This window comes from Lichenostomus cassidix, chromosome 6 (assembly GCF_008360975.1).
Source record: "Lichenostomus cassidix isolate B80296 chromosome 6, HeHo_3.0, whole genome shotgun sequence".
Lineage (NCBI taxonomy): Eukaryota > Metazoa > Chordata > Aves > Passeriformes > Meliphagidae > Lichenostomus > Lichenostomus cassidix.
Genome location: NC_139487.1, coordinates 13,046,159 through 13,060,130, shown reverse-complemented (window position 1 = coordinate 13,060,130; position 13,972 = coordinate 13,046,159). Strand labels below are relative to the sequence as shown.

The 13,972-nt window shown below is 39.9% G+C and overlaps 1 protein-coding gene across 4 annotated transcripts in view; it reads left to right on the top strand.

The window, feature by feature from the left end:
* ARMH3 (armadillo like helical domain containing 3) overlaps positions 1–13,972 on the top strand; it is a 120,868-nt gene that overhangs the window by 58,587 nt on the left and 48,309 nt on the right. Inside the window, exon 24 of one of the 4 annotated variants that reach the window (XM_085065026.1) lies at positions 6,749–6,800. The exons of the other annotated variants lie outside the window; for them this stretch is intronic. Within the exon in view, the coding sequence (XP_084921152.1) occupies positions 6,749–6,785 (37 nt within the window). The 3' untranslated portion in view covers positions 6,786–6,800. Of the gene's footprint in view, positions 1–6,748; positions 6,801–13,972 lie in introns of those variants that run through there. 4 annotated transcript variants of the gene reach the window in all.

The following is a 13,972-nucleotide window of genomic DNA, read 5'->3' as shown; positions in this document are numbered from 1 at the left end:
AAGAAGGGAAGAAGCATTCCTATCTTGGGTTGCAATGTTTTATCTTCTCACAGCAATCTAACCCATGTTTCAATTATTTTTGTTAGCGTTTAAGGCTTTCATCTAGTTGTGTAACTTCAGCACTTCATTTCTTGTACATTGTCTGATTTTTTTCTTGAGACAGCAGTGTTGGTTTTTGGTTATTGCTCTTTATTTACTAGCTGATTCATCTTGGTGTGTTTCTTTTACAGAGCCATAGCCAATTTCATTCTGCTGTAATTTTCTTTCATTCTTTCTCATTCATGCAGTGGCTTAATTAAATGTTGTCTCTGCCACTGGCCCAAATCCAGAGAGCAAATCTGTTGGTCAAGTGGCATTGTATGGACCAGTTCCACAAACACAGCAGCATGGTTCAGCAAGTCAGGTACATCCCAGGTCACCTTCCTTCTTTCTGGCAGTTACTTCTATTTCAGTCATGGCTGGCTGGGAAGGGACTCTGACAATGTCAAGCCTGTTTTCTCTTTAATTAACTTTTTTTTCTCAGTATGTTTTTGGAAGAATTGATTTCTTTGGTTTTTTGGTTTGGTTTTATGTTTTGTGATGACTTAAGGTTTCTGGAGCTGATGCTGATTTTAAGCAAAGCTGTTTGTTTGGCAAAGAATTGTCTCTGTTTGAGATACCATACCCATAGCGTGCTTCCTTCAGTGCACTTGGATGTCATTCTGCAGAGACCACTTTTGCTCTAAAATTTCATCCTCAAAGTAAACAAGGCTTTTTGGATTGTGTTGGGGAAGATCTTGAGGTGATTTATTCCTAAAATGGCAGCCTCACTTAACTGGCTTTCTCAGCTTTTCTCCAGTGCCTGCAATTGTACTGGCTGCTTTCATCTCCTTTCCTCATGTCTCAAAGGTGACAGGCTGGCCTTCAAGAGGGGACTGGGAGCAGGATCCACTTCTGTACTTCAGCTGCTCTGTAGGGTTTCTGTGGAGGTGAGGCTTCTCTACAAGGGAGGGTTGTTTGCTGGGCAGAAAGGAAACTTGTCTGCAGCACAGCCACTGCTTGGCAGTCTGTTCAGAAGTTCAGCAGGTCTCTTAGTTCACATGATTCTCTTAAGGTGAGCATCTCACTTTCAGTCTGCCCACCTGTGAGCTCTTTTCCTCCTGGACATTTTATGGGAAACATTCCTTCCTTGAGATCTGAAAGTTTTGGAGAGTTAGGCAGGACCTGTAGGCTACTTAGCAAAGTTTGCTGAGAAATGTTGCCTCCATTACTGATGTATTAGAACCCAGATTTTATTTGCTTTGTGTCAAATGCAACTGCTCTGTGAATAGGGAATTCCTGTCAGCAGATCTCTGCTGGACTCATGGGTGCAGATTGTAGGCTTACAAGGTGGTTAAGCTGCCAGCAATTTTTATTTTTTTGAAAGCGGTGTATGCAGCCTTGGAAGTGTAATGTTGACACATAATTTCAGCTTTTGTGCTGATGAATTTGGGGTGTGAAGCTTTGGGAAAACAGCCAGTAGAGAAGTCAGAGACTTCGCAGTGCAATTGCAGTCTCCTATTTGATTTATGTGAGTGACTATGCACTGCCTGGTCTGAAGAAGTGTGGCACCAGGCAAGAAATTCTTTTTTGTTTTGCTTGCCAAATACCTTTCTCTGTAGAAACATAAAAGAAGTGGAGAATATATGTCAGCATGGGGAGTACTTCTGGTTTATTTCAGAAGTGGATATAATGTTTATTGGTCAGAAGTTATTTTTCTGTCTCACTTGCAGATATTTTGGTCTTGAATCCCATTGCTGGACACAGGCAACTTATGTCTGAGCTCAGTAATGCATTAAAGCATGTGCTGCCAAGCTAGGGCACAGACTTGTAAACATCTTGGGTTTTTTGTTGAAGCTCAAAATCCAGAGAGCTCTGCTTTTTCTTGCTCTGAATTGTTGTATTGTTTCCTCCTGTTTATGAGAACAATCTTAATTATTTCTCTGGTAATGTGGCTGGCATGTGTTCAGTTCCTAATTGATAGATTTCAACCTTATAGTCAAAGCCTTTGTTGGTAGCTCAATTGCAGCCAGGAAGCAACCAGATTCTCTTGGCCCCAAGAACTGGCTCTACTGGAACATGATTGAAGCACAGTTTGAAACAGCTGTTTATAGCTTGTTGAAACTTTGTCCATGCTGGTTTTATTATTTGGGTAAATATAAGGGACCCTGATCTCTGCTGGTCTCAAATTTGGCTTTCAAGATTCGCTTTAATGGAGAAAGAACATTAAGCAACTTTCTTCATAACCCAAACAATGAAAAAATCATTGTGAGCTTAAATAACACCTTTTTCCCTTGAAAAGTGGTGTAGTATAATGCTGTTTTGCTCGTTCTGTTTAAAAGAAATCTGTTGCTCACAGCAGCAGCCAGAATTATTATTCCCTCTGAAAGTCTGGGCTGTGGGATGTGTACTTAAAAAAAAGCTTTTCAAAAGCCAGTAACATGTATTTCTTCTTATCTTATACTAGTGGGGGGCCTAAAATTTGGGTTTGCTCTACGGTATGTAAATGCTGTGTTCTCTTAATTCTTCCTTTAGGACTAAACTGACAAAGTACCCACTCATTAAGTACATCTGCTCATTAAGGTAATGAAGTACCTACCTGATCTTGAACTGAAAGCAAGGATAATACATTGTTAGCATGACTGCAGAACTGCAGTCTGGTTTTTTTTTGGTTTTTTTTTTCTGGTGCAGTCCAGATTGCACCAGAATCTGGAGCTGAGTTCCCAGGGAACTGTGAGAGGAAGACATCTTGTTTGCAACACTTCATTCATTAAAAGAAATACCCATTCTAGTTTTCAATGTTAAGGTGCTGGGGTTTTTAGGAGCTCTAGCCATGAAGGCAGAGAAGGTTGTCTCACCCTACCAGCACAGGAGCTAACTTTGCAACTCCCACTAAATACCAGTTGGCTACGGTGAGAGTAAAATGATGCTTGGAGGGAAGGGGGAAAAACAGAGCTTGAGTGAGTGTTATTTCCCCTCTGCCCCTTCCAAAATGTGAGATCTATGGGCTCTAATATCTCTGAGTCCAGACAGAAATGCTAAGATACATCAGAGTTGCTAGTGGCCTGAATTAAATTGACTGCTTGGGAATCCCAGAACGCAACCTTTTATTACTGCACTATGTAGTCTTTAAATTTTTTTTCTAAGCCTCGCAGTGAGAAGAAAATTCAGAAAATGATGGCATAATGCTCAAACAGTAGCAATTTCTCCCTTAGCTCTGAGGTCAGACTTCTGTTGCCTGTTTCAAGGGATGCTGACTGAAGGTTCAGCAGTCAGAAATGCCCATGTGCTTGGCTGTTTCTCAGCAGTCAAAGCCAACCAGGTTAAGGTAACAGTGATCTCATGAAGAATTCATCTGCGTTGGGTACCAGATTCTGATATCTCATGCTGGTAAGGGTTTAGTTAAAGGATTTTCCTCTGGCAAAACTGCCCCAGGTGTGCTTCCTCAGCCTGTGCTGTGCTTGCTTGGAGCAGGTATAAACTGGCAGGGTTGCTGAGCAGGAGGGTTCACCTGCTGTGTATTCCTGCCTTCTCTTCTGTGGGAGCAGCCTGCATTGTGCTGCTGCATGTAAAGAAGGAGACTGGGGACCTGACCCAGGATAAAACTCTGTAAGCAGGACAAAAAAGAACAAAACAATGTGTTTTAGTGTTGGTCTGTTCCCAAACCTTCATTGCATATGTGTATGTTAGTTGTGTCAACCTGTAGAGGGTGGGGACACAAGCAGCTCAATGTTAGGGACAACAAGACAGTCTCTCTTAGCAGCATTGACCTGTTAAACTAGTTTTAAGCTAAAAGCTACAAAGTGTTTTTTGTGGTTATGTCCAGAGTCATCAGTGGTCACTGGTGTGACTCTTTGCAGGGGTCTAAACACATATTTTCTTGCTTGTGCTGGTATAGTGCAGGGTGGTTTTTGCAAACTGTTCTTGCTGTTAACATCAACATAACCATTGCCTCAAGCTTTAAGTACTGGGCTTGAGACAATAGCACTATGAGCCCAAAATGTGAGAACATGAGTATTACTCAGCTGGGAGTCTGAAGTAGGAGATAACTGACACACTGAAGGCATCTCACTGCAGTGGAGTCCTGTTTGATAGGATATAAAAGTGTGGTCTCAAATGTGTCTTATTTTGACGGTGACCAAAGGTGGTATGACCTTAAAAGTTCCCTGGCAATCCTTTTGCTAGAAAACTTCGAAAGCCTAAGGCTTTTTCATGTTGCTGCTTTAGTGATTAATTAGGTCATCACTTTGTGTGTTAATTACAGTGACATTTTTCTTCTCATTAGTTGGATTATGGAAAGTTTTTGAGTCTGTGTAGGATGGGAAGTAATGCAACCTTTGTGGCCAAGGGAAGGATGATTTCAAACTTTAGAACATTGAATTTCAATGATGGCTTTGGGTACTGTAAAAAAATGCTGCAATCCACTGTGCAAAATGTGGCTGGTAAGTGCTTTGGGGGCAGGATAAATGCCTTTTATTCTGAACAAACCTGTGATGTTGCCCACATTTTGGATGAGGAATTTTAAACTGAATCCTTCTTCTAGAAGGTTATGTATTGTGTTAATTAATGTAAAACTCTTGCTGCTGACAGAGGGGTGTGAATATGATATGCTTCATATAATGTCCTTTGTGGGGTGTCCGAAAAGGTTTTGCAGGGAAGTTGTTAAGCAAGGCAGTGTACATGAGTAAAGGCCAATTGCTTTTATTTATAGTTTTTTGTAATTATTTAATGTCTTCCTTATAATTTTGCAGTACTTTTTTGCAACAATTTTGCAATGTTTGCTTTGAAATCTGAGCTTGGCATTAATTTTTAATGGATATTTGAGATCAGCTTGTCTGAGGCAGACATTCCCTTGTAAACTTAGAAAGCAATAGGTCTGCCAGACATTGTACTTGATTCCTTAGTTTGAAAGCTGTGCTTGCTTTGAGGTTAAGCCCATGTGTGATACTCTGAGCCTTGCTGAAGGAGCAGACTCTGCAATTCTCACTGGGTACCACCAATTTTTCTTCCTTGTTTGGTGACTTTTACTCTTATCATGAGCTCATGTCAGAAATGAAGAGTCACAAAATAAGACTGTCCAGGATCTTAAGTTTGACTAGGAAATAAAATAAGTCAGATGGCAAAAAGGGAGGTTGTTCTCGACATGAGTGATCCAATACTAGAACAGATAGCTCAGTGCAGTCTCCATCCTTGGGAGTTATTCATATCTTGCCTGAGCATAGCTGTGAGTTAACTGGCCCAGTGCTGAGTACAAAGTTGGACCGTGAAATCTCCCAAGGTCCTTTTTAACCTAACCCATTTGATTTTAGAGAGCAATCTCTTCACCGCATGGTCAAATGATAAAAGAAGCAAGAAAGCTTGTTTCCATGGAGTGTGCTGTGCTGTGCTGTATGTTGACTCTGGGCCTGTCTGCTAGACATGCAGGGTAGAGCACTTATTTAAATCAGTAGGAGCTTGTGGTGCTCAGCATCTATTTTCTTTCCCTGAAAGATCAGTAAAGGGTAAAAACTAGAGAACTCACAGTATGTGTTGTTGCAGATGCCCTGCATTGTCTGCTGTCTGTAATCTTACCATTAAATTGCATCCTGCTGATGAGATCCAACTACGCAACTCAGTCATTTGTGAGGAGAAACTGTTGTCAGTGTGATTAATGCTGTGGTTGATGATGGGCACAGAAAGCACTGCTTTGAATAATGCCCATAATGGCATATTCCCCTGTGTGTGTGTTTAAGGAAAGAGTCTATGGTTATATGAGATTGAGGGCATTTAAGAGGCAGCTAATGACAAGTGAAAATGATAGCTAGGGTAGATTAATTGTTAAATGAATTGTGCCTGCCCTTGCTGTCATTTTAATGTGGTGTTGGTCCAAAGTATGATGTTATATAGCAGGAAGGCATTAGGGAACAATACCATGCACTTAGGTTCAGGTCAGAGAAGTTTAAAGGCTTAGTCTTCAGGAGTTTTTCTCTAGTTTAGACATATTTTTGCAGTGTGGAGTTTTCTTCTTCCCCTCTGGGAGTACAAAAATCTTTGTTTTGATTAATTTTGGTTTAATAAGTTTTTTTCCCCCATGCTTTTTTTTGACAGTGGAGTAAAGCAGTATTTTCTCGTAATCAGTTTAATATAAGCTTTGCATTAACTGTTTCTGGAATGAGAACTGAACTTGATCTGGAGCAAAGCTCAGGGATTTTTTTTTTTTTATTATTTTTTTAAATTGTACTCTATCTCCAGGACTACATATTTAACTTTGATTTGTCATGGGGCCACTTAATATTCATGCCTTCAGTCTGAGTGGAGCATAAGGGAAATTACGCTGGAAGAAGACTGAAAGCAGCCAGGCATAGGTCTCATCCTGTCATTACTGTGAAGAAATCTGTCCTTTGAATTGATTTGGAGTGACAGAGGGGCAGGGATGGCATTGGCAGAAGCTTTATGTCTCTTCCAAGCTTTTGTTCACACATGGCCAATAGCCTCATTTGACTGAATTGTGTGGGTTTTCTAGATGAAATGTTACCACATATGTTTCAGTAAACTTTAGTGGTCCCTGTTAAAACTTAACTGTACTGAGGGGTTTTTTTTAGGGCCCTTTTTTCTGTGTGCTCATCCTCTTTTATTTTTAAAGTATTTGCTGTGTTTTGAGGGGAATCAGTTCAGGCCAAGGGTACTTGGAGGGTGTGAGCTTTGATTGCTTTCAGCCTGCTAATCTTCATGATCCGAACTGTGCACTCAGGGAGAAGAAAAATAATGCCGTCTACAGAGGAAGATAGACTTTCTGTTAAGTATTTTCCTTTCTCAAGAAGAGAGGAGGCCTTCAAATTCATCTTATAGAAAGATAAACTTGTATGGGGACTGATGCAGACAAGCATCAGGAATCGTGATTTCCTTCTGAAGGACACTTGGCTCATGCTTTGCGCAATCCAGCAAAGAGAGAACTAGTGGATACTGCTAATGTAGGGGAAAACAAAAGTGATGTAGAACAGCTTCTGAAGCTGAAGTGTAGTTTGTAATGGGAACAAATAGATAGGGAGGGAGTATCATGAATAAATAAAAGTTGGAAATAAAAGGTTTTCTAAAATTAAAAGCACTGAGAGTCTGGGGCATTCCTGTAATCAGTTAGAATGATGCAATCTAAACAGGGAAGGATTATTTTGAAGCTGAGAGAATGGGGAGAGCCTGAATCCCAGACTTGCACCAGGAGGAGCCCAGGTGAAAGATACCTGCTGAGGTTCTCAATGAGCAGCGAAGGTGGGGATTTTTTGTGGGTTTGGCTTTTTTTTTTTTTTTTTTACTTCCCTCTCCCCCCATCAGTAATGTTATCAGCTCCAGAGCATTACAGAGATGGATCAGATCATGTTGGTCCATGGCTTAAGATGTGATTCAATAATGTAGTAAGTACCACTTGAAGTGTTTTGTACAGTATAAGGCCTGTAAAAAAAAATGTAGCTGCTGTTATGTTATATGTAGGTTATTTACTCCCTGCATCAGTGATTGAGAAGCTGTTAGTGTTAATAGGGTAGCCACTTCAAAAAGACTGATGCCACTCCCTCCTGTCAGTCAGGGATCACTTTTCCACTGAAGGAAGACAGTAAATGTCTTCAGTAAAATTCAGGGGCTGGCTAACAAATTGCAGTTTAGAATACATTACAGATGATGAATGTGATCTCCTTAAAGGGAAATCTGTTCGTTTGACTTAGTGCTCTTACGATTAATTGCTTGCCAGATTAAATTGCTCCATAAAGCGCATGCTACTTTATTCGATCTCCTCATGATGAGATTAGCTAGGCCATGCTGGTTCTTTGTATGTTAATTACAGTGGTATTTTCTACTTCAATTTAATTATTAAATTGTTTAGCACAGCATGCTTTCTCCTAGCCTCAGGAAAGTTGTCTGTATTTTTCTTTTGACCACCGTTTTATAATCATACTGCCCTTTTTCCAGAAATAATCTGGGTTCCTTTATAGAAGTATTACACACTGTGGAGGATGCATCCCGAGATTTTTCTGTGTTTTCTTTGGAGTGTTGCTGAAATGCAGAAATGGTGCTAATCTTGCACAGGTTCATCATGTGACAAGTCTAGGATGAGGAATGAGAAACGTCTGAATTGAAGCTGTGGAGGCAAATTTCCAGGGTTGCTACACAAACAGAAATTTATCCAGATAAACTTAGCTTTCTGCTTCTGTTGAGAAGTGTAAAGCTTACTGAGTGGCAAGGATGTTTGCTTTTTGTCTCACTTGGAAAGTCAATACTATAGCAGTTCAGTGTTCTCTATGCTGTTGGTGTTTCAGAGCAAATTTGAAGGGAAGGACCATATATGCTTTTCTTGTTCTTGGAGCACTTCTCTGTACTCAATGACCATGCCCAAGGCACATTTTTTCCTGAAAACCTGCGAAATGGAAACAAAAGAAGCTGAACAGCACTAGAATTGCAATGATAGTGTGCAGTTACTGAAGGAGGCCAGCAGTAATAAATCTAAGGAAAATTTAAGAAAAAAAGAATTTAAGTTCTTGTTACCAGACTTGCCCTAGCCTTTGGGGTATTAGTTCATGCTCCCATCATCAGTCCAGGACCTGGCTGCATGTGCAACATGCACACACAGAATAACCCCCTGTTCTTTTGCAGTGCTAAGCCTGGGATTTGCCCATAACCTAATGTTCCCACAGGAGCATAACAGAGGCTCTATTGACAAACTGTTGGTTTTCTTTACTTTTTTTTGATGTTTATTCTGCTAAACCATTCTAGCTAAAATATGTAATGCACATCAACTAAAGTTATTAAAGATTTAAAGTTATTTAAATTGATTTAAAGTTATTCAGATCTCTGGGTCTAAAATGGAGCTTCTCTCTTACCCAACTGTAATAACTTTTTTTTAAAATTTGCTTCTCAATTGAACCCCTCTCCTTCAGAAAATAGTGTATTATCTTCTATTAGAATTGATTCCCAAAGGCAAAGCAAATTTTTTGTATTTATTAACCTAGTCTTTCATTTCCAGTGTATCCAGAACTTAGAAAATTCGAAAGGATGTGGGAGGCTGAGGAAAGTTTCAGAAAGGGGCATCAAGAATGACTGAAGGCATGGAACCAGATGTGTTATGAAGAACATTTATATACATGACAAGTCTTCAGACTGGAGACATGGCAGAGAATGTATAAAAGAATTAGTAAAAATTACCAAATGTCAGAGAGAAGGTGAAGGGGAGCTATAAGAAGAGGGTGCTTCAGAAGATCAGATAAACTCAAACCAAGGAGATACTGCTTCATGCAATACATAGTTAAGCTGTGGAATGTCTGGAAGGTTATGTGAATTTAAAGCAATGATTATACAAATTAATGGAACAGAATTTAATCATGGGTTACTGGATCATACAGATGTCACCTCTGCTTCACATATAATCTTGGAGTGTATGTGGCTGGAAGTAAGGGTTCTTTCTGGGGCAGTATCATTTTATTCTCATCTGCTTTCATACTGTTACCTGAGCTCCAAATTCTAGACAGTTTTGAAGGAGGGACACAGAGCTGGCCTTTGCTGCCTCGCTATGGCAGTTTTTAATGTTTACATAAATTTTATCTGTCAGCAGTTTCTCAGGAATAAGTTACTTGCTTCGAAGCCTTTAGCCAAGGGTAAATCAACATTTCAGCATCCCCATCCCACTGCTTTCAGGATGGAGGCGTTGCAGTTCACTTACAGTCACACATCTGGGTTATATACATGGTTAGTTTTGTCAATCTGTCACTGCTTTCAAGTTGAAAAGGCTGAATTCCCATGTTAGGTGTCTGTAAGGGTTTGCTGTTAGGTGAAGGAGTCTCTTACTTCCACTTCTACCTGCACTCATGGTATACAGGAGAGGAGGCTTTCTGTGGCCTTCCTGTGGCTTTCTGCTGTTACTTATGTGTGCACAGGAATACTGTCTGTGGTAATTTAGAAGAGAGGTGTCTAAGAAAAAATGTGAGCTGGTCTCCTTTTTGGCAGCCTTTTGCTCTTTTCTGAGAGTGACAGAGAAGTATGTGATTTTTCTGAGCACTGGTGAAGAGAAGAGTAGAATGTTTAACTATGGAAGATTTTTCTTGCCTCATGATTTTACTTCAGGATTTCAGTCATCTTCACTGTTCCTTTTTTCTCCAGAAAGAGCTCATGGAGGGCTGTCAGGATCACGTATTTGTAAATTGCATGAAAGTAAAACTCGTGCCAGCTGAGCAAGACATGATTTTAATTAAGACTAACAGAATTTTTTGTCTTTTTTCTTTCTTGCTAGCCCCAACCCAAATATAAAAATCTTCTAATTTCAGTAGCCTCTTGTTTGTTAGCTAAAAAAGGCTGAGTTGATGGAACCTTTGGAGACTTCTTTGAATAAAAGTATAGAAGTATAGAAGCCTTATGGTTTTTTTTATTTAGTTAAGGGGACAAATCCTTTTACTGCATCTGTAGAGCAAGGAATTGAACTGGAATATAATCAGTTTTTTTCTGTTGCCGGTTACTGTTCTAAAGGAAGTTTGTGTTGGATAATTTATCATTCATTCCTTTTTCTTTCTAGCTACTGTAGATCCCAATGCACTGCTCTATAAATAGATGTATAAAAGGTTCTTTTGCTGACATCTCTGAAGACAACTTTGATTTCACTAAATCCAAAGGAAAAAAACTACCTTGAATTCTCAGTGCACAAGTTAGATGAGTTAGGAAAAGAGAGGGATCAGGGTAATCTGATCTCTGCTGTAAGTGCCTCAAATAATGATCTGTTCTTTGTGATGAGCGTTTATCTATGGACTCAGCCAAGGTGAGTTAAAGGAGCATTATCTGAAAACGGGCATCACTGAAGCCACATATCCTAATGTCATTTGCTGTCCCATGTTGGCTTGGGTGTGGACTACCTGTGTATGGAGGTGGGGGGGATCTTTCCCTTGCTGAGGAACTAAGACTTTGTGGCTCCAGCTGGTTCTCCTGTGCAGTTTTGGTCTCACAGGCCAGTTTTACATCCCTACCTGTGCTCCCTACAACAGGCACCAGCACAGCAGATGCTGAGAAGGGTCTCCTTTGGAGCACAGTGCTGACCTGACTGAGTGCCAGGTTGAATTTGCTTCCCATCCCAGTCCGTGGTACCTCTGACAGGGAAAGCCATCTGTGTTACAGCCTTTTTATCTTAGCTTGGGGAGGGATATGAAACAGAGCTATTGTCATGCTTGTGGACTGATGATGTGAAGCAGTTCAAGCTGCCTACTGCATACAAACCTAGTCCTGATTGTTTAGGCTCTGAATGAGGCAGGTACAGTTCTCCTAGAAAGGCTGGGTACTGAGGGTGTCTCTGATTCCTGATTTTCTGAACAAATCTTTCCTACTGTGTTACCAGTTACTGAGTTGAAAGAGTTTGCTTGGTGTGGAATGATGCTGCTGTGGAACCCTACTAAGGCCCCATCTGCTGAGAGCTTATATTGATTTGTGTCTTAGTTTATAAAAGCCTTCAATTCACCTTGTGTAAATGCCATAAATAATGCAGATGTACTAGATGAAATGTGCTATGGGAACATCCCAGAAATCATTTTGGTCTGGGTTGAACAGAGCTAATATAATCATGGTTAGGAGTTTCTCAATAGCTGTGAAGCAAAAAGTTTATTGTCTTCTTCTAGCTTAATATATTAATCAATACACTGGGGCAGGAAGATAGGTATTTGAAAGTGGTAATCAACTTTAATGAAAAGAAGAGTTTTTAATGTTGAACTATTACAAAACTTCAGCTAAAACTATTTGTAGATTATATATGTACACACACAGTGGAAGTATAGTCAAGTCCAGTCCTGCGCCTGTGATTTATCTGCATATTGCTCACATTTACACGCCTCTTTGTCACCAGGACTGCAGTGTTTCAGAGGCTATATGTATATATACTAAATAAATAATTTTGCCCACTCATAGCAAACAGCCACTTTGTGCCAGCAACATTGCAGAATGCATTTTAGTACGTAGGGGACATTGACGAATAATTTGTCCTTTTGAAATTCCATGGACTTTAGGGCACCAAAATGTATTTCACATTGGACTAGGTCCAGATGTGTATGAGAACTCCTTGGCAGTCTTGCAGAAAGCATATGGGAGTTTTAGAGGTGACCTCTTTTTAGAAATGTAATTGGATTTTTGTTCTGTTCAATTATGTGTAAAGAAAGCAAAAAGGTAAAGGGATGTGGTATTTGTTAGATTGTTCCATTAGAAATATTCATCATATCAAGGCTGATTTTTCTTCAAAGTGGTCTGTGGTCATGGCATCTTGAGTTCTCTGCATTGGAGGGATGAGCTGATGGACAGTGGTTGCTGTAGAGGAAAGAGAATGTATTTGTATGCTCATAAGTTCATTCTAATCAATGTTTCCCTGGTAGTTACCACAATTCCTTGATAAAGTATGTGTCTTTGTGCTGTTAGCATTGTTAATTGAGAGGAAACATGGATGCAGCCCATTGTCAGAGCTGAGACTTGTCTTCCTGTCACTTTTCTGCACTTGATGGCTCCAAAACTGCTGATGTGATCAAATAGGACATTGCAGATGACAGCAATATGACAAGTCCAGAATTTACTAATTCTGATTCAAAGTGTTTATCATCAAGCACTTTGTCTTGGCTAAAGCAGACAAACCATACAAACAGTTGTCCATTGGCAAAGAGTTTTTAGGAATTCAGGGTCATGTGTCAGCATTCATTACTGCAGGAGCTCCAGGTGCCTAGAGGAACTTGGAGAGCTTTTGAATATCAGCGCAGGGCAAGACTTCAGACCTCCTTGAGATTGCTGCTGGTGAGACTTGGCTTGATGTTGGTTCTTCAAGTATTATGTGCCGACAATTACAGCTCAACTGCACAACTGGAAAACTCACTACATAGACAGAAATAGTATTTAAGAGCCTTTGTGTGTCAGTTTATATAGCAGAGATTACTAAGGTTCTATGGACACATGAAATTCGGAATGTTTCCCTTGGAGCCAGCAGTGGGCATCAGTAACAATGCTGGAGATTTATAGGAGTGAGTGATGTCACAAAGCACTGGTCATGGAAGACAAGAATGTTGAGGGTGCCTTTCTTAGGTGATGAGCGTGAAAATAGTGCTACATGATAAGTTTTTCAGTGATCAGAAGGGATATAAGAATTTCTGATGAATGTTGCAAGTTACTGGAAGACTGGCAGAAGGTTAAATCATGAAGTAGATGAAGCGTGTGATCTGAATTGCTTTTTAACCTGTCAGGCAGTGCAGTTCTTGAAAAAGCAAGTGCCAGTTTGCAGAAAGGGGCTGTATCTTGAAAAGCAGTGTTCCAAGAAGCATTGACTGACAGCTTTACTCTAGGTCTCTTGTGAAACATTCAGCTAAAAAGGTTTACTTGACCCTCGAAATATTAACAAGAGACAGAAGTTGGTTTTACAATGGTACATATTTTGCAATTTTTTCCTGTTGTCTGTTTCAGAAAAGGATATTGAAAAATTGGAGAAAGGACAGGGGAGCATCAGTTCTGAGAGACTAGTGAAAATGCTTTCAAGATTTCAGTATCATAATCTCTGAAACAAAACCTATGGTATGCTCTTTAGAGTGTTCAAGCATCTTCGAGATAAAATACCAAAACAGAAAAGGAACATAAGGCTAGACACTGAAACCAAATTGCAGCTGCAAATTGCATACTCAATTTCTTAATAGGTAATTCACCACTGTAGTAAATGACTGAAAGAATAGGTTTTCTTCTCCTGTTCCTATCTGAATAGAATACCTTGGTGAAAGGTACTCTAGCTAGCTACTGACATGAGGGTAATGGTGTAAGGGTAATGTTGAAAAATGTGATATAAAGAAGTTCAGATAAGCTGATCTACTAATTTGTAGTGTCATGAATCAGGTAGATTGGATCAAAGATACCATTTTGCATTTAAAACTTAACAATTTCATTCTGGATTCTTGTGCTTTGGGCTTTTATCTTTGCAATGAGAGATTTCTCCTCCACT